General features: G+C 41.8%; 2 protein-coding genes across 5 annotated transcripts in view; both read right to left on the bottom strand.

Moving 5' to 3' along the window:
* Positions 1–614: 614 nt before the first annotated feature.
* On the bottom strand, positions 615–3,183 carry LOC103385103 (low-density lipoprotein receptor-related protein 1-like). The gene is made up of 2 exons (XM_008318885.3): positions 2,889–3,183; positions 615–2,421 (listed from the first exon to the last, which is right to left on the bottom strand). The coding sequence occupies exons 1-2, from the start codon at positions 3,006–3,008 to the stop codon at positions 2,281–2,283; spliced, it is 261 nt and encodes an 86-aa protein (XP_008317107.1). The 5' UTR covers positions 3,009–3,183; the 3' UTR covers positions 615–2,280.
* Positions 3,184–3,538: 355 nt separating this feature from the next.
* The window catches only part of LOC103385104 (low-density lipoprotein receptor-related protein 1-like), an 88,765-nt gene continuing 71,952 nt past the window's right edge, over positions 3,539–20,351 (bottom strand). For 2 of the 4 annotated variants that reach the window (XM_025059514.1, XM_025059515.1), the window contains exons 51-90: positions 20,211–20,327; positions 19,981–20,109; positions 19,758–19,886; positions 19,266–19,406; positions 18,678–18,865; positions 17,595–17,778; positions 17,396–17,481; positions 16,919–17,038; positions 16,463–16,650; positions 16,180–16,385; positions 14,547–14,735; positions 14,285–14,433; positions 14,031–14,124; positions 13,807–13,923; positions 13,387–13,506; positions 13,164–13,286; positions 12,948–13,073; positions 12,743–12,859; positions 11,676–11,782; positions 11,443–11,575; positions 11,207–11,329; positions 10,954–11,076; positions 9,809–9,943; positions 9,577–9,714; positions 9,328–9,447; positions 8,953–9,236; positions 8,457–8,635; positions 8,235–8,341; positions 8,024–8,143; positions 7,753–7,929; positions 7,140–7,280; positions 6,873–7,046; positions 6,594–6,755; positions 6,329–6,500; positions 6,105–6,206; positions 5,898–5,971; positions 5,719–5,812; positions 5,567–5,605; positions 4,854–4,998; positions 3,539–4,386 (exon numbers count right to left, since the gene is read on the bottom strand). In XM_025059514.1, the coding sequence (XP_024915282.1) occupies positions 4,246–4,386; positions 4,854–4,998; positions 5,567–5,605; positions 5,719–5,812; positions 5,898–5,971; positions 6,105–6,206; positions 6,329–6,500; positions 6,594–6,755; positions 6,873–7,046; positions 7,140–7,280; positions 7,753–7,929; positions 8,024–8,143; positions 8,235–8,341; positions 8,457–8,635; positions 8,953–9,236; positions 9,328–9,447; positions 9,577–9,714; positions 9,809–9,943; positions 10,954–11,076; positions 11,207–11,329; positions 11,443–11,575; positions 11,676–11,782; positions 12,743–12,859; positions 12,948–13,073; positions 13,164–13,286; positions 13,387–13,506; positions 13,807–13,923; positions 14,031–14,124; positions 14,285–14,433; positions 14,547–14,735; positions 16,180–16,385; positions 16,463–16,650; positions 16,919–17,038; positions 17,396–17,481; positions 17,595–17,778; positions 18,678–18,865; positions 19,266–19,406; positions 19,758–19,886; positions 19,981–20,109; positions 20,211–20,327 (5,513 nt within the window). In that variant the 3' untranslated portion in view covers positions 3,539–4,245. The remainder of the gene's footprint in view (positions 4,387–4,853; positions 4,999–5,566; positions 5,606–5,718; positions 5,813–5,897; positions 5,972–6,104; positions 6,207–6,328; positions 6,501–6,593; positions 6,756–6,872; positions 7,047–7,139; positions 7,281–7,752; positions 7,930–8,023; positions 8,144–8,234; positions 8,342–8,456; positions 8,636–8,952; positions 9,237–9,327; positions 9,448–9,576; positions 9,715–9,808; positions 9,944–10,953; positions 11,077–11,206; positions 11,330–11,442; positions 11,576–11,675; positions 11,783–12,742; positions 12,860–12,947; positions 13,074–13,163; positions 13,287–13,386; positions 13,507–13,806; positions 13,924–14,030; positions 14,125–14,284; positions 14,434–14,546; positions 14,736–16,179; positions 16,386–16,462; positions 16,651–16,918; positions 17,039–17,395; positions 17,482–17,594; positions 17,779–18,677; positions 18,866–19,265; positions 19,407–19,757; positions 19,887–19,980; positions 20,110–20,210; positions 20,328–20,351) is intronic. The other 2 variants (XM_025059516.1, XM_025059517.1) reach the window with 1 other exon arrangement.

Below are 20,351 nucleotides of genomic sequence, written 5' to 3'. Positions count from 1 at the left end.
TACCGTCGTGAAAAAATACATAAAAATTTTCACGACGTAAAATTAGTAAATAGTAAAATAGTAAAGTTTTTTTCAGCAAAACCCTAATTTTGGTCAGATGTTGAAAAATTTTAATGACAATTTTTTTAAAAAAAAGTAAAGTGAAATATGCAGAAAAGATAACATTTTGAATTTTTAAAAAAAATATTTCATCATAATTTTAACATCTGACTAAAATTCACATGCTAAATTAGGATTTTGCCAAAAACAACAAAAACAAATTCTAAAAATGCTCTCAGTTAATGAAAAACATGCATACAAGATAATATTTTGAAAGAAAAAAACCTTTTAATTTAATAACTAAATTTATTTAAGCATGAGTGGCTTAGTGGTTAAGGAAGCAGACTTGGGTCTGGAAGGCTACCAAGTTACCACTGAGGTGCTCTTCTTTTAATCAGAGTTTAAAGGTTTTCTTTTTGATAAAGCAACATTCACACAACTGATTGCTACATGGTTGTGTTTTTTTTTTGTACTTTTTTAGAGACTGATATTTATTTCTCATTTGTTCCATAAAGAAATAATGACCCACTGATTCTCTTCTTTCCACTGGTCCAAATGATGAACAGAGCCACTGCTTATTTCTACTATAAAAATCCATTTAATTTCTTATATCAAAAAGGAAAAAAAAACATAACAGAACAATCAGAGCCACAGATTTCCGTGTGGGCGTGTGCCATCATAAAAGAAATAAACAAAACAAAAAAGAGGAACTCTCCAAATAAAATTTGTTCTAATTTACAGACAGGTGACAAATCTGAGAGAGCATAATTAAAATGTGAATACTGCTAGGAAGTGTGGGTCAAGGGCAGGAGGGGGGGATAAAGACAACAGCCTGCAGGAGAGAGGGGGAAGGACAGGGAGAGAGTGAGAGAGACAGGAGATGGTGGTGGTTAGCGTTAGCAGCAGAGGTATGCTAATCAGCTGATTAGGCTCCTCTCTGGGAATGCACTTAACAGTTAGCATCAACCTAAATGACTTGGCCATTTAATTACACATAAAACCAGCATAAAACATTGAAACCTCCCCCAGAAGTGCGGACCACTGAACAGCGCCCCCAGCTCTTAACAATCAGAAGACAAGGAACAGAAGCTAAATATTAGCCTTCTCTGTTATAACTGTAATCTGTTTGACTAATTCCATCAGCAATGGCCACAAATTCACAGAAATGTGTAGTTTCTGCCTAACAGACATTTCTAGAACACTTTCAGAGCAAGACAAAAACAAAAAAAACAAATAAAACAGGCTTCTGTTCAGAGCAGTAGACTCACCCAAGGCCACAGATCATCCATCCCAGACTCCTCATCCTGGAAGGTGGACTTTATAACAATCATCTTCATCCAGAACAATCACACATCCACTGCCACTGTCACCGACGCATTCTTTTCCAGTAGGTCAATAAAAAATAAAAAAAAAAGTTTAAAAAGTACAGACTGCTATTTGTTACTGATGTTTGTATTCCTGGATACAATATATGTTCAAGACACTTTGTTAATAGGTTTATATATATATATAGATATATATATGCAAATATATATATTTATACTTTAGTCTGTGCAAGGAGGTGGAAAGATAATTGCTTGTAGTTTTTTTGCCAAGTCCATCCATGTGCAGTTAAAATAACGTGCCGTTTAAAACCTCCAGCAGCAAACACACACACACACACACTCACAATGGCACGCACACACACCAGGTGTAATAACGAGCCTGAACCAACAACCAGGAAGTACTTCAGTGACACCCACTCTTCTCTCTTCCCACAACAACCAAATACTGAGCAACGTTTCTGCGATGGAACAATATTTCTGTTTTTGTTTTCTCCACTATACAATTCATACAAAAATAAAAAATTAACTTTGTTCCACTTCCACTCTTCCTTCCTTTCTCTCTTTCTTTCTTTCCATGTTTGACTCTAGGACTTGCACAGAGGTAGTGGCTAGATGGGTGAGACGGGTGAGGTGGGCGTGAGCAGGTGAGCAAAATTAAAAAGAACTGAACAAACCTTTTATAAAACGGTTCCTTTTTCATCATCAGAGGATTTTTTTTTCTCCGTCAAAACAAAATATAATACTGCAATCACTTAAAAAAAGTAGTCCTTCATTTTATACATTTTGTACAGTGTTCTTGCTTTTTTTTTTGTTGCTTTTCTTTTCAGTTGGTAAAGGCAGAAGATGAGAAAGAGCGTGTGGGCTCAGCACTGGGCTGGGCAGGGCGATGTTGGCAGAATTCAGTTGGTGCCCGGCTCTACGCTAGTGGGTCCTCACTCAGGTCCTCGTCCACCTGGGACAGAAGTTCCTTCTTCTCGTCCGTGCTGGCCAGAGAGTTGCGGCTGTTCTGGGCGCCCATGTAGAGGGTGGCGTACACCGGGTTGGTGAAGTTGGTCGGCTGTGGAGTCAAGACAGGAAGGTAGTTATCTTGGCTGAATTTTTTTATTTTAACATAATTGCCAATTTCAATGTAATTTGATTGACATATACATATAGCCTAAGACAATGTTTCCCAAACCTTTTTTCTGGGGACCCATATTTTAAAAGTCACAAAACTTCGCAACCAAAGTCCATAGACATTATTCATAAACTCCTGGAAAATGTGATGAGAGACGAGCCAAATAAAAAATCTCTTGCGACCCACCAGAGGGACTCAGTCTTTGGAAACAATGGCCTAAGACATATACTGTACTGTCTCTGAATTGGCATCAGGTTATACATAGCCAAAAATTTACTGCTAAAATATTTTCTGTTTTTTTTTATTTTTTTATTTCACCCCGAAGAAAGATTGGTTTTTAAATGTACAAACTAAGGGGGGACTTTTACGGATTAAACAAAAAATTATGCTCCATGTCCAGGTCTAACCTTATCTGGGTCCAAAGCAAAGTCTGAATCCAGCAGCTCCCCAGCATCGTCATCAGGGTCTCCTTCATAGATTTTATAGGCTGGATTTCCAATCTCTACATTCATGGCTCCATTCGTCATCCTGTGGTGTTGGAAGCCCTTTGCGCTGCAGACACAACAAAAGAATCCATATTATTATTTTTTTTATTATTGAAAAAAATACTGTTCTTTTGTAGCAGCACTGTACCAGCAAAACAACCTCAGCCTCACAATCCACAACACCGAGACAACACTGTATATTAAAGGTTGTCAAATGAGCTTTTAGGGGTCAAAAGGTCATTTGATTAAAACCATAAAAATATACCTCAGCATGTCTGTGCTGGAGAATGCTGTTAGTAGACTCACCCAAGGCCACAGATCATCCATCCCAGACTCCTCATCCTGGAAGGTGGACTTTATAACAATCATCTTCATCCAGAACAATCACACATCCACTGCCACTGTCACCGACGCATTCTTTTCCAGTAGGTCAATAAAAAATAAAAAAAAAAGTTTAAAAAGTACAGACTGCTATTTGTTACTGATGTTTGTATTCCTGGATACAATATATGTTCAAGACACTTTGTTAATAGGTTTATATATATATATAGATATATATATGCAAATATATATATTTATACTTTAGTCTGTGCAAGGAGGTGAAAGATAATTGCTTGTAGTTTTTTTTGCCAAGTCCATCCATGTGCAGTTAAAATAACGTGCCGTTTAAAACCTCCAGCAGCAAACACACACACACACACACTCACAATGGCACGCACACACACCAGGTGTAATAACGAGCCTGAACCAACAACCAGGAAGTACTTCAGTGACACCCACTCTTCTCTCTTCCCACAACAACCAAATACTGAGCAACGTTTCTGCGATGGAACAATATTTCTGTTTTTGTTTTCTCCACTATACAATTCATACAAAAATAAAAAATTAACTTTGTTCCACTTCCACTCTTCCTTCCTTTCTCTCTTTCTTTCTTTCCATGTTTGACTCTAGGACTTGCACAGAGGTAGTGGCTAGATGGGGGAGACGGGGGGGGGGGGCGTGAGCAGGTGAGCAAAATTAAAAAGAACTGAACAAACCTTTTATAAAACGGTTCCTTTTTCATCATCAGAGGATTTTTTTTTCTCCGTCAAAACAAAATATAATACTGCAATCACTTAAAAAAAGTAGTCCTTCATTTTATACATTTTGTACAGTGTTCTTGCTTTTTTTTTTGTTGCTTTTCTTTTCAGTTGGTAAAGGCAGAAGATGAGAAAGAGCGTGTGGGCTCAGCACTGGGCTGGGCAGGGTGATGTTGGCAGAATTCAGTTGGTGCCCGGCTCTACGCTAGTGGGTCCTCACTCAGGTCCTCGTCCACCTGGGACAGAAGTTCCTTCTTCTCGTCCGTGCTGGCCAGAGAGTTGCGGCTGTTCTGGGCGCCCATGTAGAGGGTGGCGTACACCGGGTTGGTGAAGTTGGTCGGCTGTGGAGTCAAGACAGGAAGGTAGTTATCTTGGCTGAATTTTTTTATTTTAACATAATTGCCAATTTCAATGTAATTTGATTGACATATACATATAGCCTAAGACAATGTTTCCCAAACCTTTTTTCTGGGGACCCATATTTTAAAAGTCACAAAACTTCGCAACCAAAGTCCATAGACATTATTCATAAACTCCTGGAAAATGTGATGAGAGACGAGCCAAATAAAAAATCTCTTGCGACCCACCAGAGGGTCTCAGTCTTTGGAAACAATGGCCTAAGACATATACTGTACTGTCTCTGAATTGGCATCAGGTTATACATAGCCAAAAATTTACTGCTAAAATATTTTCTGTTTTTTTTTATTTTTTTATTTCACCCCGAAGAAAGATTGGTTTTTAAATGTACAAACTAAGGGGGGACTTTTACGGATTAAACAAAAAATTATGCTCCATGTCCAGGTCTAACCTTATCTGGGTCCAAAGCAAAGTCTGAATCCAGCAGCTCCCCAGCATCGTCATCAGGGTCTCCTTCATAGATTTTATAGGCTGGATTTCCAATCTCTACATTCATGGCTCCATTCGTCATCCTGTGGTGTTGGAAGCCCTTTGCGCTGCAGACACAACAAAAGAATCCATATTATTATTTTTTTTATTATTGAAAAAAATACTGTTCTTTTGTAGCAGCACTGTACCAGCAAAACAACCTCAGCCTCACAATCCACAACACCGAGACAACACTGTATATTAAAGGTTGTCAAATGAGCTTTTAGGGGTCAAAAGGTCATTTGATTAAAACCATAAAAATATACCTCAGCATGTCTGTGCTGGAGAATGCTGTTAGCAAGCATTTCAACATGTTCTTAGGAGGACATTTTACTGAGCAAGCACATAAAAAATTTAAACATTTAAACACAGACACACATGTAATATGTCTTTTTTTGTTAACTGCCAGCAAAAGGTAGTTAAAGATAATATCTATAAACAGGCCCTTGTGTTGCTGGTCCAGAAACCCCACAGAGAAGACAAGCGATGACAGGCAAAAGACAAACAGGGAGATTTTCTACACGGACCGACAGCAGGGACAGATGGACTGACTGACTGGACTGACTGGATATCAGAGAATGAAGGAGACAAGATTCATGGCTCGACAGCTTAATCAACATAACCCTGTAAAATTACCGCGAGCACTGAGAACGAGTTTTGCCCCGCCTTAGAGATCTGGGAGACAGGAAATAGATGGTTATCAGGAGGGAAGGAAGAGAGAGAGAGAGAAGATAGACAGATGACAAATGGAGTTCGAGTTCAAACGGTCTCCTTGAGCCAGGACTCACCCTCGCATTCTCCGCTTGTACCACCAGATGGCACCAACCACCAGCAGTGCCAGTAAGAGCAGCAGAAACACAGGGATGACGATGGAGGTGGTGCCTGTGGGGGAACAGACAGAGTCAAAGGGAGTCAAGAAAAATGTTTAAATGCTAAAACTTCATACTGAAGATAAATAACAACTCACTTCCACTGGAAGACGGAGAATCAACAGGAGCTGCTGCCACTTCACATCTGTATCCTCTCCAGCCAACGGGACACCTGCACACAGAGCCAGCCAGAGCTTCAGACGATGACTTAAAACCAATGACGCCCAGGTGGGTCACAAGCCCAGAGAAATATTTAGGCAAGTGTTTATTTAACAAATGCTAAGAGTGTTTGAGTCACAACTTACTTGCACTGAGGCAGCAGTGACCGAGTGTCTACTGAACACTGGCCATTAGCACAGTAGTCCAGACAGGAGTAGCAGCTGGGCTGGATCTGACCATTAGGACAACTACACACAAAAACACACACAAACGCAAAGTGTGATGATCTTTAGTCACACTGACCAAACTTCAGAATCACGATCGTCTTTTAATCTCTGACCCGGTTCACCTCTCACAGCAGTAAACTCACCTGCAGGACACCTCCCCTGAGGCCGACGTCAAACATTTGCCTGTTCCACAGAACTGACACTTGTCCAGCTCGCACTGGTGACCGATGTACTGAGACGGACACAGACACAGCTTGGTGCTGTTGGCTGTTTCCAGGCAGGTTCCGCCGTTCTGACAGAACCCTTCACATTTAGCTGTGGAGGCAGAGACGTGTGGAGTCAGCGGTATGATAAGTATTCAGTGTGTGTTTGAATCTGAGGTTCGACCGGTGATGTCACCACACGTACTGTACTGGCAGTGGTCTCCCTGGTGCTCTGGTGGGCAGCTACAGGTGGGCTGGTTGCCCATGTTGACTGTGCAGTTGCCATTGTTTAAGCAGTAGTCCTGACAGGTCTGACGGTTGCAGGTGGGTCCTGTGAATCCTTTTGGACATCTGCAGGTTGGTGCACCTGCAATTTCAGTGAAAAAAAGAACATTTAAATAATTCAAATAATATTTAAATAAATCTGAGAAAAACTTCTGACCAAGTGATGTGGAAAATTAATGAGTCTAATAAATCATCGTACCAGTGTGTGAAGCAGTACAGGTGCCTCCATTCTTGCAGTAATCCCTGCACTGGTTGATCTCGCACCTTTCTCCGGTGTAGCTGGGCTGACAGCGACACTTGGCCACCTGACGAGCGTTGAGGAAGCAGCTGCCGCCGTTCAGACACTGAAGTTCACAGGGTCCTGATGGTGGCGCTGCAGAGGAGGAATTCCATCATAGGGAACGATTTCAGTAAAACCAGGTTTTTTTTTCATATTTCCATCAGATGAGAGTGTGTGCGGACTTACAGAACGGTGACTGCGTGGGGGTGGGTCTCTCCACACATGTGCCGTTGTTGGCCACGTACTTGTTGGGACAGGTACACACCGGTCCACTGGGGCTGAGCAGACACAGCCACTCACACTTCTTCCTGTCACATGGGTTGGTCACTGAGACAAAGACAAACAGTAGAAATCTTAAAGTTTTGAAAAGTAACGGTTGACAAGACAATAAACACACACAAAAATGATTAAAAAACAAACTAATGCATTTTGACACTTGTCTGAAAATGACTGGTAATGTGCTGTAAAGAACTGCAAGATTTGGCAACAAATAGTCTAAATTCTTTTTTTAATTATTGCCAATGTAGCAAGAAAATAGCTTAAGTAAAGAGACATTAGGACTACACCATAAAATATGTCGGCAACAATTTGGAAAAAAAATCGCTAAAGGTTAGCCAAAAACAAAATAGTTAAAATATATCTGATGAAGCTGTACATTTTCAAAACATGTAGGATTTCCAGATTTCTGATTTCCATTCAGGATTTTATCATTCATTACACATAACACATAATAATTTGCTTTTTTTTTACTTTATTATGTTTTATTCTTATTACTCAGGGAACAGGGTTTCTGACTCACTCTCTGGCTGCTTGTAGCGATGGTACAGCACGATGTCAGTAGCGTGGTTGATTCCGGTGGTGAGATTCTCCATGGTGCCTTTTCCAAACTTGTTGACTCGGAAGACAACGTTATTGACGTACGTGACTCCGTAGATGTAATCCTCAAAGACATCTATGCTGAATGGATGAAGCAGGTCTGGAACCAAAGAGAGAGGCCGAGGAATCAGAACATGTGAAGGAAATGTTCGAATCAGATTCAAGTTTGTTCCAAGCGTGCTGGAGAACTCAACTGTTTTTGATGCCCGACGCAGCAATGACAGGGTCAGAGCCGTCCAAACGGACACTGCCGATCACCGAGAGTTTGGCATCTGCCCAGTACAGACGCTCGTTGAAGTAATCCACAGCCAAACCTGTAGAGGGAGACACAAAATGTTGGAAGGAACATTAGTGGGTTCACTGGAACAAAGTGAATCAAGGTGTCAACTTCTGTGCTGTACTGACCCGTGGGCCACTGAATATTCTCATGGACCAGTGTCTGTCTCAGAGTGCCGTCCATAGCAGCTGTCTCAATTTTAGGATGGTTCCCCCAGTCTGCCCAGTACATGGTTCTGAAAAGAAAACAGAATTTACCCATGAAACGAGACATAAAGTGAGTTAGAATCGTGATGTTTGAAACTGTGAGATTTTAGCATCTGGTCCTCCATCAGCTGACTCTCCTCGTACCCTCTCTGTGGATCCACTACGATAGCGTACGGCTCGTCGATCATGCCTGAGATGAGGGTCTTGCAGTGTTGACCCGTCATCTGGGCCACTTCGATCACATCCCGACCCGAGTCGGTCCAGTAAAGGTTCCCAGCCACCCAGTCTACGGCTATACCACGAGGCATCTTCAGCTCTTTGATCTAAACACAAACAGAAAGGCATTGATAGAACATTGAGATACATTCATTCATACACACATACACATACAGTATATATACTGTACATTTATGTATATTTGAATATGTATTTATATATGTATGTATATAGATACATATATATGCAACTATATAGATGTATATATAAAAACAATTTAATATATGACTTACTATTTCTATTTCACTATTTGCATACAGTTTGCACATAGAGAATAGTTCTCCAACCACTGCAGAGTGAACCTGATCATTTAACTGATCAATTTAACTGTTTGGTTTTACACCTTTATCGTGAACCGTCTCACCTGCAGGTTTGTGATCCTGCCTTCGCTCTGCCGTTTGTGACGATGAGAGTTCGAGGACGTGGACAGCGTCGACTGTCCTGGCAGTTCGTAGGAGGAGATGCGGCCTGTGTGCCAGTTGGTCCAGAAGATGCGGTTGGTCTTCACGTGCAGGTCCATCGCATCGATACGAACACTGGCGTCCCCCTGGAACGTCTGCTCGTAACGCCAGTTGGGCATTCCAGGGTCCAGGCTGCGGATTTCATTGTCATCAGCAATGTAGAGAATCTGTCTGCTGCTGTTCATGCCTGGGAGGAACGAAGGTCAAAAGTCACGACCTTTGAAACAAATAACAACTTAAGATAAGATTCCACACGAGAAAGAGGGTAGAGATCTCACTGTCGGCCTTGCAGGTGTCGTTGATCCTGGTGAAATACTTGTGGCAGCTGCATTTGTACGAGCCTTTGGTGTTGTTGCACATGTGGGAACAGATTCCAAACTGCAGACACTCGTTCTTATCTAAAAATAGAGAGTCAAATGAAAACCATGAGGAACAGCAGACCCCGTGGCCTCACAGCATAAGCATTTGGTATTTTTTCAACTATTTGGTGATTTGTCATGACAGCTGCAGAGTTTCTGCAGGTTTACCTCCACAGGTGCGATGTCCTACTTTCTGGAACCCCGGTTTGCAGGAGCAGAAGGAGTCGCTGCCGTAGGTGACACAGTGAGCTTCGTCTCCATCTCCACACTGAGTTCTGTTGCTCCTGCAGTCATTTAGCCTTGTGTCTGAGGACGAACGAGACAGAGCTGAGTGGGTGCTTTTAAATTTGACAAATCTTTTTTCTCTCCATTTTTATCACAGCAGTTTCATGTCGGGCACCTGTCTTGCAGTTAATCTCATCAGAGCCGTGGTCTTCACAGTCATTGAAGAAGTTACAGCGCAGGTTGGAGCTGATGCACCTGCTGTTTGCACACAGGAACTCATCCTTCTCACATGTTGGATCAGGTGGAGCAGCTGCAGTGAACAGGTCACAGGGTTAGGTAAAAAGTTTTCAAAATTAAAGGTTATTCTCCAGAAACATTCTGGAAGTCTATAGAATATTTATCTAAACATTTCAGCAGTATCTAAGGTGTATTTCTGCTGTGTGTTTGTGAGTTTTATAGTGGATTTACAGTAAGTAATGCTTAGTGACTTAATTGAGAAAAGAACTCTCATGCATACGTATGAGTATTTTTATATGTTTGGATACAGATGAATATCTATTTATATATGTGAAGATACAGGTATTTTCTGTTACCTCTTAACAGGGTCAGCTTTATTTAGGATAAGTAGGGCAGACATATATAAAGTAATAAGATGTTCTTGTCTGTATCTTTTAGTCTTTGCTGAAAAATGGGGTAAAAATCCCATTAATTTATTCGTTTCTGAAGTAGAGACCACACGCAGTGGGGGCCGCAGGCACTGACCTCTAACTTTACCCTTAGATGCCATTTATACATTAGGAAGCAGCACTAACAATTTTCCCTCGTAACAAATATAACATGTAAGGAAGTGGTTACTGAAATGGGGGCAGGCCCTCTTCGGGGCACAGGCTATTACAGGGAAGGCACACAAAGGGGAAATTAATTTCCTTTCAAATATTTCTTTATCTGTGCCACATTTGGAATTTTTTCAATTTTATTTCACTTAACATTTTTTCACCATAAGAATAGCAGTTTTATAGGAATTACATGTGTTTCCAATAAAGTTCAGTGGTGCTTTGATGCAAAAGCTATAAAAACCTTTGGTGTCAGAGGGTTGAAAAATAGTCCTTCATACAAAAATGTGGCGATTTAATAGAACAAGACAGCTTTTACTATTTACATATAAAACTTCTACAGATTAAAAAAATGTAGTTTTTTGGAATATTCAAACCTGATGCTAACTGTAATTCCAAACTAAATATTGAACCCTCTCACTTAGTGTGACCGTCTAAATGTTTGAAAGAGTTTTCAAAGGTGATTTTTAATGTGTCTTCAACTCACGGCAGTTCAGTTCGTCTGAGTTGTCCCCACAGTTATTGACGCTGTCGCATCTTTTTGAGAGTTGCAGACAAACACGGTCGTTTTGGCAGCGGAATGCCCTGGTGGGAGGACACTGGAACCTCCCTGAGAGGCAAACAGGAAAAAGACGTGCAGAGAAAAGAGGCACAATGCAGAAAGAAAAATAGGTCAATAACACAAAGGATGAAGTCTGAGAACAGCAGAAGGTGTCTGTGATTCATGACACTGCACTCACTGCATTCCTCAGGATTCTCATCAGAGTTGTCCCCGCAGTCATCCTCCCCGTCGCACTTCCAGGCGAGCGGTTTACACAGGGTGTTGTTACACTGGAATTCATCCTGAGGGCACTGACGCTCAGCTGAGAAAAAGGGAGGAAAGACTCTTTTACATCTGATCCTTCTGTGCCTCTGACTTAAACATTTAACATCTGGGATTTTAAAGTGTGTATTAAAACACACAGCCTCCACTGACCAGTTTTGCCACAATTCTCCTCATCACTTCCATCCATGCAATCAGGGTCAGCGTCACACCTCCAGCGGTAGGGAATACAGTGACCGTTCTTACACTGGTAATGGTCATTGTCACACTTCAGCTCACAACCATGCTGAAAAAAAACCCACAGCCCACAGGCGACCAAATATCATTATGATGAATGGTACTTTTAGGTCATCTAAATGAACATTAGCTTGAAAAAGTGTCTGCACCTCATCTGATCCGTCAGCACAGTCATGGTCTCCATCGCATTTCCACCTCCCGGCAATACAGCGACCATTTGTGCAGGCAAACTCACTCTCTGAGCACTGTCGAGGCCCTAAAGAAGAAGAAAAGACCTTATTGTAGATGTTGCCAACAGCAAGGGCAAGGTCAGGAAACACACACACACACATATATGTATATATATATATATGTATATATATATGTATATATGTATGTATATATATATATGTATATGTGTATATATATATGTATATGTGTATATATATATGTATATGTGTATATATATATATATGTATATCTGTCTGTATATCTATATATCTGTCTGTGTATATATATATATATATGTATATATATATGTATATATGTATGTATATATATATATGTATATGTATATATATATGTATATATGTATATGTATGTATATGTATATATATATATATGTATATATGTATATGTATGTATATGTATATATATATGTATATATGTATATGTATGTATATGTATATATATATGTATATATGTATGTATATATATATATGTATATGTGTATATATATATATATATATATAAACACAGAATACAGTGGATGGTGAAGGAGACTGAAAGGAGCAAGCTTGCAAATAACAAAGACAAAAATAAAATCCAAATAAATATATATATATAAATAAAATATATAGGTAATGTAGAAATATAAAAATAAAATATATATTTTCAGCCATTGTTTTTTTTTTTAACCAAGGTGGTTACGAAGACATTTTATAAAACTCACAGCAGGCAGGGGACACAGAGCATGGACATATATGAAGATGAGCACCTTACCTCTGTCTCAGGCCAACAGGACAGTATGAAATGAAACAAATATCAGATGAAGTAATGCATCAGAAATGACAGATGTTAGTGCTGAGTGCCCGCAGTCAACAGGATCAATGTGCAAAGTGCGCACATCACCATATGGTCATGTGGCGATGGGGATGGATGTTGTTGACAGTGGGTCGAGTGAGGTAACAGGGAGTGAGTATAAAAGTGTTCATTCAAAGCAGACAGAGACACGTACGGCAGTTGTCTTCATCCGAGTTATCGCCGCAGTCGTTGTCATAGTCGCACTGCCAGCGGCCGGGTACGCAGCGGTTGTTCTTGCACCTGAACTGATAAGGCTCACATGTCCTCTCCGCTACATAGAGAACAAGAACAGGATATCATGAATAGAAAATAATCGAAGGAAAACAGGGGGGAAACAAAACCTGTTTCTGCGTCCTTACCACACTCCTCCTTTGGTTCATCTGATGCATCACCACAGTCATCCTCGCCGTCGCACTTCCAGCGAGCTGGGATGCAGCGGCCGGAGTCCTTACATCTGAACTCATCAACGCCACAGGTCATCTGAGCTGGAGGACGAATCACGTGGAACACAGCTAATTAGATATACATGTTAATGAATAATAATGATAGTAATAAATGTAGACTAGAGATCCTACTGCAGTTGGTCGGTTCGTCAGATCCGTCCACACAGTCGTTGTCCCGGTCGCACACCCAGACACGAGGTATGCAACGCTTGGTGATGGCACACTGGAACTGGGTTGGAGCACAGGTGACCTCAGCTGTGACAGAAACACACCGTGTGTGTGTGTGTCATTACACAGAGTGAAATCAGACAACATGGGGAGACAGCGCTGGACTGAAATCAGGCTGTGAACTTACGACAGTCCTTCTCATCCTCTCCCTCTCCACAGTTGTCTTGGCCGTTGCAGCGGAAAATACCGGGAATGCAGCGACTTGGGTGGGAACATTTGAACTGGCTGGGCAGGCAAACATGGATATCTGCAGAGAAAAACAAACAGAAGAAATGTTGGAGAAAAACATAGATAAAAAAAAATGGAGCAACAATAACAGAGTTTGGAAGAACTTGAAAGATGTAAAAAAAAAAGATTCTCTTTAAATAAAGTAAATTATTAATCTAGTACCAAACGGCCCATGCCCTGTTAGTGCTCTGCGGCCCAGAGGTTGGGCACCCCTGCTCTGGATTTACTATATGCTGTCAGTTGTGTCGCTGTAATAACTGTAGGACTTGAAGCTGAAGGTTTCATCAAAATGATGAAATTAAAACTAAACTGAACGTACCACAGTTGGCTTCATCTGAGTTGTCCTGACAGTCGTTGTCTCCATCACAGATGTAGGCAGGGTTGGTGCAGATGCCTGTACCACACTGGAACTGCCCTGGTCTGCACTTAAACTCAGCTGTAAGACACAGCCACAGTTCATCAGAGTCACGGTCACTAAAGTCCCACACCAAGTCTGAACCGTTTATGAACCACGACACGGCATCGGTTACAGGTTTGACTTACGACAGTCTGCTGGCTCGTCCGACCTGTCGCCACAGTCGTCCTCCGTGTCACATTTCCACCAGAAAGGAATGCATTTATCGTTTTTGCACACAAACTACAGCGGGGAACGGGGGAAAAACAAAGTGATAAATCAAACACTATTGGCAACTGCAGCACCGGGCCACCAGCCAGCTGTCAACTGAACAGCATTACATTTAATGAATTCTGCTAACAAGACACAGTGAGATATAGAGCTGTTCACGCTGCCTGTGTACCTGGCTGGCTGTGCAGTTGGACATGCAGGTGCGCTGATCGTTGGCCAGGTAGAAGTTGGTGGGACAGGCACATTTGTAGCCTCCTCCAGGAGACAGCAGACACAGGTTACTGCAGCCTCCGTTGTTGGTCTGACATGGATGGTTCAGCACTGGAGAATAAAGACACCATCCAACCATGGTTAATGCAGCAAGAGCTATGACGACAAACTGACTGAACACACATCTGTTTCTCTCTGTATATCTAAACATTGTGTGTTTTCACCTTCGGGCTGGCGATAAGGATGGTAAATGTGAATGTCCATGGGTCGATGCAGGGTGCTGATCAGGGTGGATTTGTTGGTTCCTAGGGACTTGTGAGCTCTGTTAATGGACTTTGTCTCCCAGTCTGTCCAGTAGATGTACTCCTCAAACAGAGTCATGGCAAAGATGTGGGGGATGTCGTGGTTGAGAACTGCAAGAAACAAACAGCCAATTAAACAATCAGCACTGGTATAAAGAACAACTGACAGTTGACAGACAAAAGTCTGTAAAGAGTGTTTTGAGACCAGTTTTCAGTCCAAACTTGTGAGTGACGTCTAAAGACAAACCACAACCCGTTCATTAGCTTTTTCTGGGAAATAACAGGTTTTTTTCTTGTTTAGTTTTCAATAATTACCAAGTTTCTTTGTTGTTGTCATTTGTCCATTTTTATTGTTGACTTTTATTGTGAAGAGGGAGAAACCAGGCAGCTAACAAACTGGACACAGTGGTATTGTTGGATCCATACTTTTATTACCTCACACTGATTACTTTGAAATTACTTTGACCTGGACTCCTGTGGTTTTGACAAATGTACACTCAGAACTGCAGGAGACTGTGATAGGAACAATTTAAATTTAAATAACCAGTCAGAACAGAACAGAACAGAACATCACATGCCACAGAGTGACTACAACTGAACACATTTCTCCAAGATTCTGCCCCGCTCACAAACAGAGGCCGCTCCACAGCCACCGTGGCTCCACGACATCTGCGTGTCATGTTACGTCCTTTCACACCTCATTAACTTTTACACTTCAACTGGACCTTGTCTGCTGCTCTCTATCTGTCGTCTGTTTGCTTCCACTGTTTGAGTTCGGTGTGATATTTACTGCCGCACGAAATAAACCAAACATCATACGTGACGTAGGTGAAGGAGACGTGAAAGGAACTCAATGTGTACAAAAAAATACAATGCTCCTATATTAACTCATCTCAGACTTTTGGTTAGCGTTAATCTCAGTACATACTGTCTCAGTGTACACATACACACACACACACACACACACACACACACACACTTCTAAATGTACGCCGTCTCAGCAAAATGATTTATACAGACTGTAAACAATCCTTTGCGCCCACACAGCAGAGCTCCAGCCGACGTGAGACTGTTCAACACAAACGTCCGCTCACATCCAGGATTCCTCACACTCTCAGCTGCCTGACAATATCTGCTTTTGTCTCCACTGGGCTAAACAGCTGAGTTCCACGCAGACGTCATAAATACTAAAAAGCCTCACTAATCAGGACAATCTCCACTATTCTCTGTCTCCGTTCTCCGGGCATGTGCTCCGGGGACGAGACTGTAGCTGTGGAGACGACAGTCTGGACCTGGCTGCCTTCACATTCTGGCTTCAAATGAGTCTGGAGTTCAGGACAAGATGAAACTCGTCTGCACTTTTGTCCAGTATTGCTTTCAGTGTCCTGTCGTAAAAACCCAACTTTAATATCCTTTCAGCTGTCAAATGTGACATTTTTTCTCTCAGCAGAAATTCAGAGATTTGGATTTAAAACTTTAAAAGGAAACTAAAAATGTTAAAATGACATTACCCGTATGTCTGTTGGGACAAATCCAAATCCAAAAATGACATTACCCGTATGTCTGTTGGTGCCATCGAGGCTGGCAAACTCAATGTAGTCCTCCCTGGCGTCCGCCCAGTAAATACGATCATTGATGAAGTCCAGGGTCAGTCCGTTGGGCCAAGTGATTTTGTCCTCTACGATCACGCTCCTGTTGGTGCCGTCCATGCCGATCCTCCCAATGTGAGGGTTATCACCCCAGTCTGACCAGTACAGGAACCTGAAGTGACGAGACAACGTCAGTGACAGGTTTAAAGAAACAACAAAATGAAACAAAAGATGAAAAGCCTCTCTCACCCGTAGCGAACATCCACAGCAACAGCTCGAGGTTCTCTCAGCCCATTGTTGACCAGCACGGTTCGATAGGCACCGTTGAGTTTGGACACCTCAATGGTGTCTCGGCCTTTGTCACACCAGTACAAGTTTCCTCCGACCCAGTCCACTGCCAGACCGTCAGGGTTACTGAGAGAGGTACGGTGTAAAACCTGCGGAAAACAGTCAGACACGGGGTTGACAGGAAGTCACGTCTCATCAATATGTCGTTCACTCATAGTATATGACTTTTTTAAAGACGTGAAAAAGCACTTCAGTGTCTTCTCACGACAAACTGAAACTAAATAACTTCCATCTTTTTATTAATAAAATTACTTTTGTACTTTTATTTAGTTACTGTTTCATAGTGGTCCCCACGTGGCCTGACCACAAATGATCGATAACCATTTAGACCAACCGGTGTTAGAATGTCACACTGACCTCCATGTTGCTGCCGTTCATATTCATGCGTCGGATCATGCTGCCCTGAGTTGTCACATCCGTCCAGTAGATCATCTGCTCTGCATAGTGGAAGTCCAGCGCCACTGCATTATTCAGACCCTAAAACACAGGAGGATACAGGAGATAAATACAGGATTGACAATGGCAGTCAAAATATTAAATGCTTCTTACTTTAATTTTACAGTTAATTTGACTATATTATATATATTATAAATAAAAGCCATGCATTGTTAATGATTTTAATCAATTAAATAATTAATGGAATATGTTAAATTGTGAATAAAGAGTTTATATTTACACCTAAATGGCTCAGAGGGTTAGAATGACATATGATGGTAGTTTGAAAGTTAGCAACAGAGCTAGTTAAAGGTGAGGTTTAAAGAAGAACTCAGGCACCACAAAAACCTGCAACAACTGAACTGACCTGACATCGGCTCAAACTAGAGAAATACTGACCTGTTTTATCAGGGTGTAATTTGAACCATCCAGGTTGAGTTTCCTCAGGTAGTAGCGATTAGCAAAGATCAAATACGGCTCCACTTCTGCACGCCAATACAATAAAAAGAAAACATATGTTTCAGGAATGACGTGGCCGTGAGCCAAAGATCCCCCTCAGTCATGAGTCACATGTCAAATATGCACATGCGTGCTTCACCTGATGTGGACTTGCAGATGGTCGGGTCGTTGGGGCTGAGTTCAAAGCCGTCCACGCAGAGACAGTGGTAGCTGCCGTGACTGTTGATGCAGCGCTGAGAGCAGGGGTAGGTGGTGGTACACTCGTCTACGTCCACACACGTCTTCCCGTCACGCTTCAGCTGGAAGCCGGGGTAACAGCGGCACTGAGGGGTGAAGGAGCACAGAGACGGATCGTTCCACAGACTGTAGGTTCTGGCACTTTCCCTGTCTAGTCTAGACCAGCTACAAGTTACAAGAAAAAAATAATAATCTATTCCCCACAACTTCTTCGTGAAATGGCAAGGAGTGAACAAATATTTCTACAACATTTCTCTACACAAGGCACCGATCACAGACGGAACACAGACACTGGAGTTCAGACAGAGTTCAGGCTGACTGGCCTCCCACTACAAAGACAATGTGTTTGCCTTATGTAACCACATGCCAGTGGAGACTGATTTCAAAGGCTTTTATTTCTCTTCAGATCTTAACGGACTTACTGTTAATAGCAGTAATAGTTTTGCAGACACAAATGCCTGAACGTCTACAGAGCGAAACGGTGATCCACCGGTTTTAAAAGAATCCGATCTCAGTCATTGAGATAAACTTCCTGTTCCCTTTCAGCCATGACATTTTAGAAAATTCCTCTAAAATGAGTTTCAGGTCTGGAACCGGGCCGAACAATCACAAGATAATCCAGGATCATAAAGCATTTCATTTTGGGGCAATAAAAATAATTGGACGTTATGAACTTAGCAGTCGGGGCTGACATGATTTCTGGAGTCGAGGGAAGAATTTTCATGTAACACAATCTTCACCAGTCAGAAATATTGATATTTCACCGGAGGACTGAGGACAGTGCTGTACTTGTTTTTAACATCATCAATTAAACCTGGAGCCTGTAACATTATTTTACAATCTGACGGCTAATAGCAGCTGAAAATGAAATTGTTTTTAGCAGACATAATTTTTACGCCAGTCCAAACCTTGACTTTATAAAATAATCCTTTACACACATTCAGGCAGACAAAACTTAAGAAAAAGAGTAAGCGGCACAGCTGACCTTGTAGCCAATCTTGAGGTCGTCACAGAGCTGCGAGCAGCCGCTCAGCTTACTGTTGAGACACTCATTGATGAAGCAGTTGAGTTCGTCTGAGCCGTCACCGCAGTCATCGTTACGGTCGCACAAAAGTGTCTCATTCAGACACTTGCCGTTACGGCACATGAAGGCCGAGTCGTTACACGTCCTCTCTGAAATCACAGAAGGGATGGAGCCAAAACCTCAGGTCAGTGTTTTATTGCCCTACTGGGTAGTTTGATGAAGAAGGTCAACAATGTCTGTAGTAGTTCCACACAGATAAAGTGACAGTTTGTCTGTGGCAGTGATTTCAATTTAAATCTATTGGTGTAAAAGCTCTGCTCACTTTCTGTTAATGTGACTGTTAACTACGCAGAAGTTTAATTTTATTTCTTTATTTTTTAAATATTATTGTTTATTTTGTTTTAATGTATTCTCTCATGTCCGTTCAACATGACTTTTGGATTGAAGATGTAAGAATTTACAATCAAATTTGGACATGGTATTTACAGTTACACGAGACAAAAATACTGATCATATGAATGAAAATGATCAGATGTTGAAAACTGTTACCCGAGTCAGTGCAGCGTGGGTTCTTGGGAGCTTCATCCGATCGATCCTGACAGTCAAACTCTCCGTCGCATTCCCACTTCTTCTGGTTGAGGCAGCGGCCGTTGGCACAGCGGAACTCGTCTGGTCCACAGGTTGGATATTCTGCAGCAGGACAGGGGTGTGTTTAGAACACAGAGCATTAATCAGACATGGACGCCCAAAGTGTTTTTGCCCTTTAAGGTCTTGCGATTAAAATTAAGAAACCACACAAGGATTCTTGGGTTTTTGGGCATCTTTTATCAATTAATTGTTTCCAGGACAGATTAAGGACATACAATTTTTCAATTACTCAGTTAATAAATGTTATACTTTGGGATATAGGAAGGAAACAAAGTACTTTGAGAACATGTGTAAGAACCATTAAACCAGCAAACCAGTGCCTTTTTTTTAACCTCAGTTTTTGGCCTTGTGACCTCAGTTCCAGCTAAAAGAAGACATTTCAGAAAAACTCACCACATTCTGGAGATTCGTCTGAACCGTCAGAGCAGTCGATGTCATGATCACACACAAACTGTTTGGGGATACACTGTCTGTTCTGGCACATGAACTCATTCTCAGCATCACAGGTGTTGTTGGTGTACACTGGAGGGACACAGGGAAAGCACATGAACACTAATGTACCTAACACATACGTTTATGTATGTTTTAATAATAACGTATTAGCCGTCCCACTCACTGCATCCAGCCAAGACGCTCTCATCAGCTCCATCAGGACAGTCTTTGTCTCCATCGCACTTCCAGCGCTGTGGCACGCACTTGTGAGATCCTGGACACTGGAAGGCTTCAGGACTGCAGGTCACGGACTCTGTGATGATGGAGTTCAGGGAAAACGTGAGCACTTGCATCACGCCAACACGAAAAAGAAAGTATTTTGACATTAACGTGCATCAGTAATGAGTAACTCACTGCATCTCTCATCCTCGTCGGAGCCGTCGCCACAGTCGTCAGAGCTGTCGCAAACCCAGTGACTGGAGATACAGCGGTGGTTGGCACATTCAAACTGGGTGGATGTACAAAATTTGTCTACAGGAAAAACACAGTGAGTTG

The sequence above is a fragment of the Cynoglossus semilaevis genome, chromosome 10 (genome assembly GCF_000523025.1).
Source record: "Cynoglossus semilaevis isolate Cse_v1.0 chromosome 10, Cse_v1.0, whole genome shotgun sequence".
Taxonomy (NCBI): Eukaryota; Metazoa; Chordata; class Actinopteri; order Pleuronectiformes; family Cynoglossidae; genus Cynoglossus; species Cynoglossus semilaevis.
The sequence above is the reverse complement of the archived record's forward strand: the minus strand, read 5'-3'. Positions and strand labels throughout refer to the sequence as shown.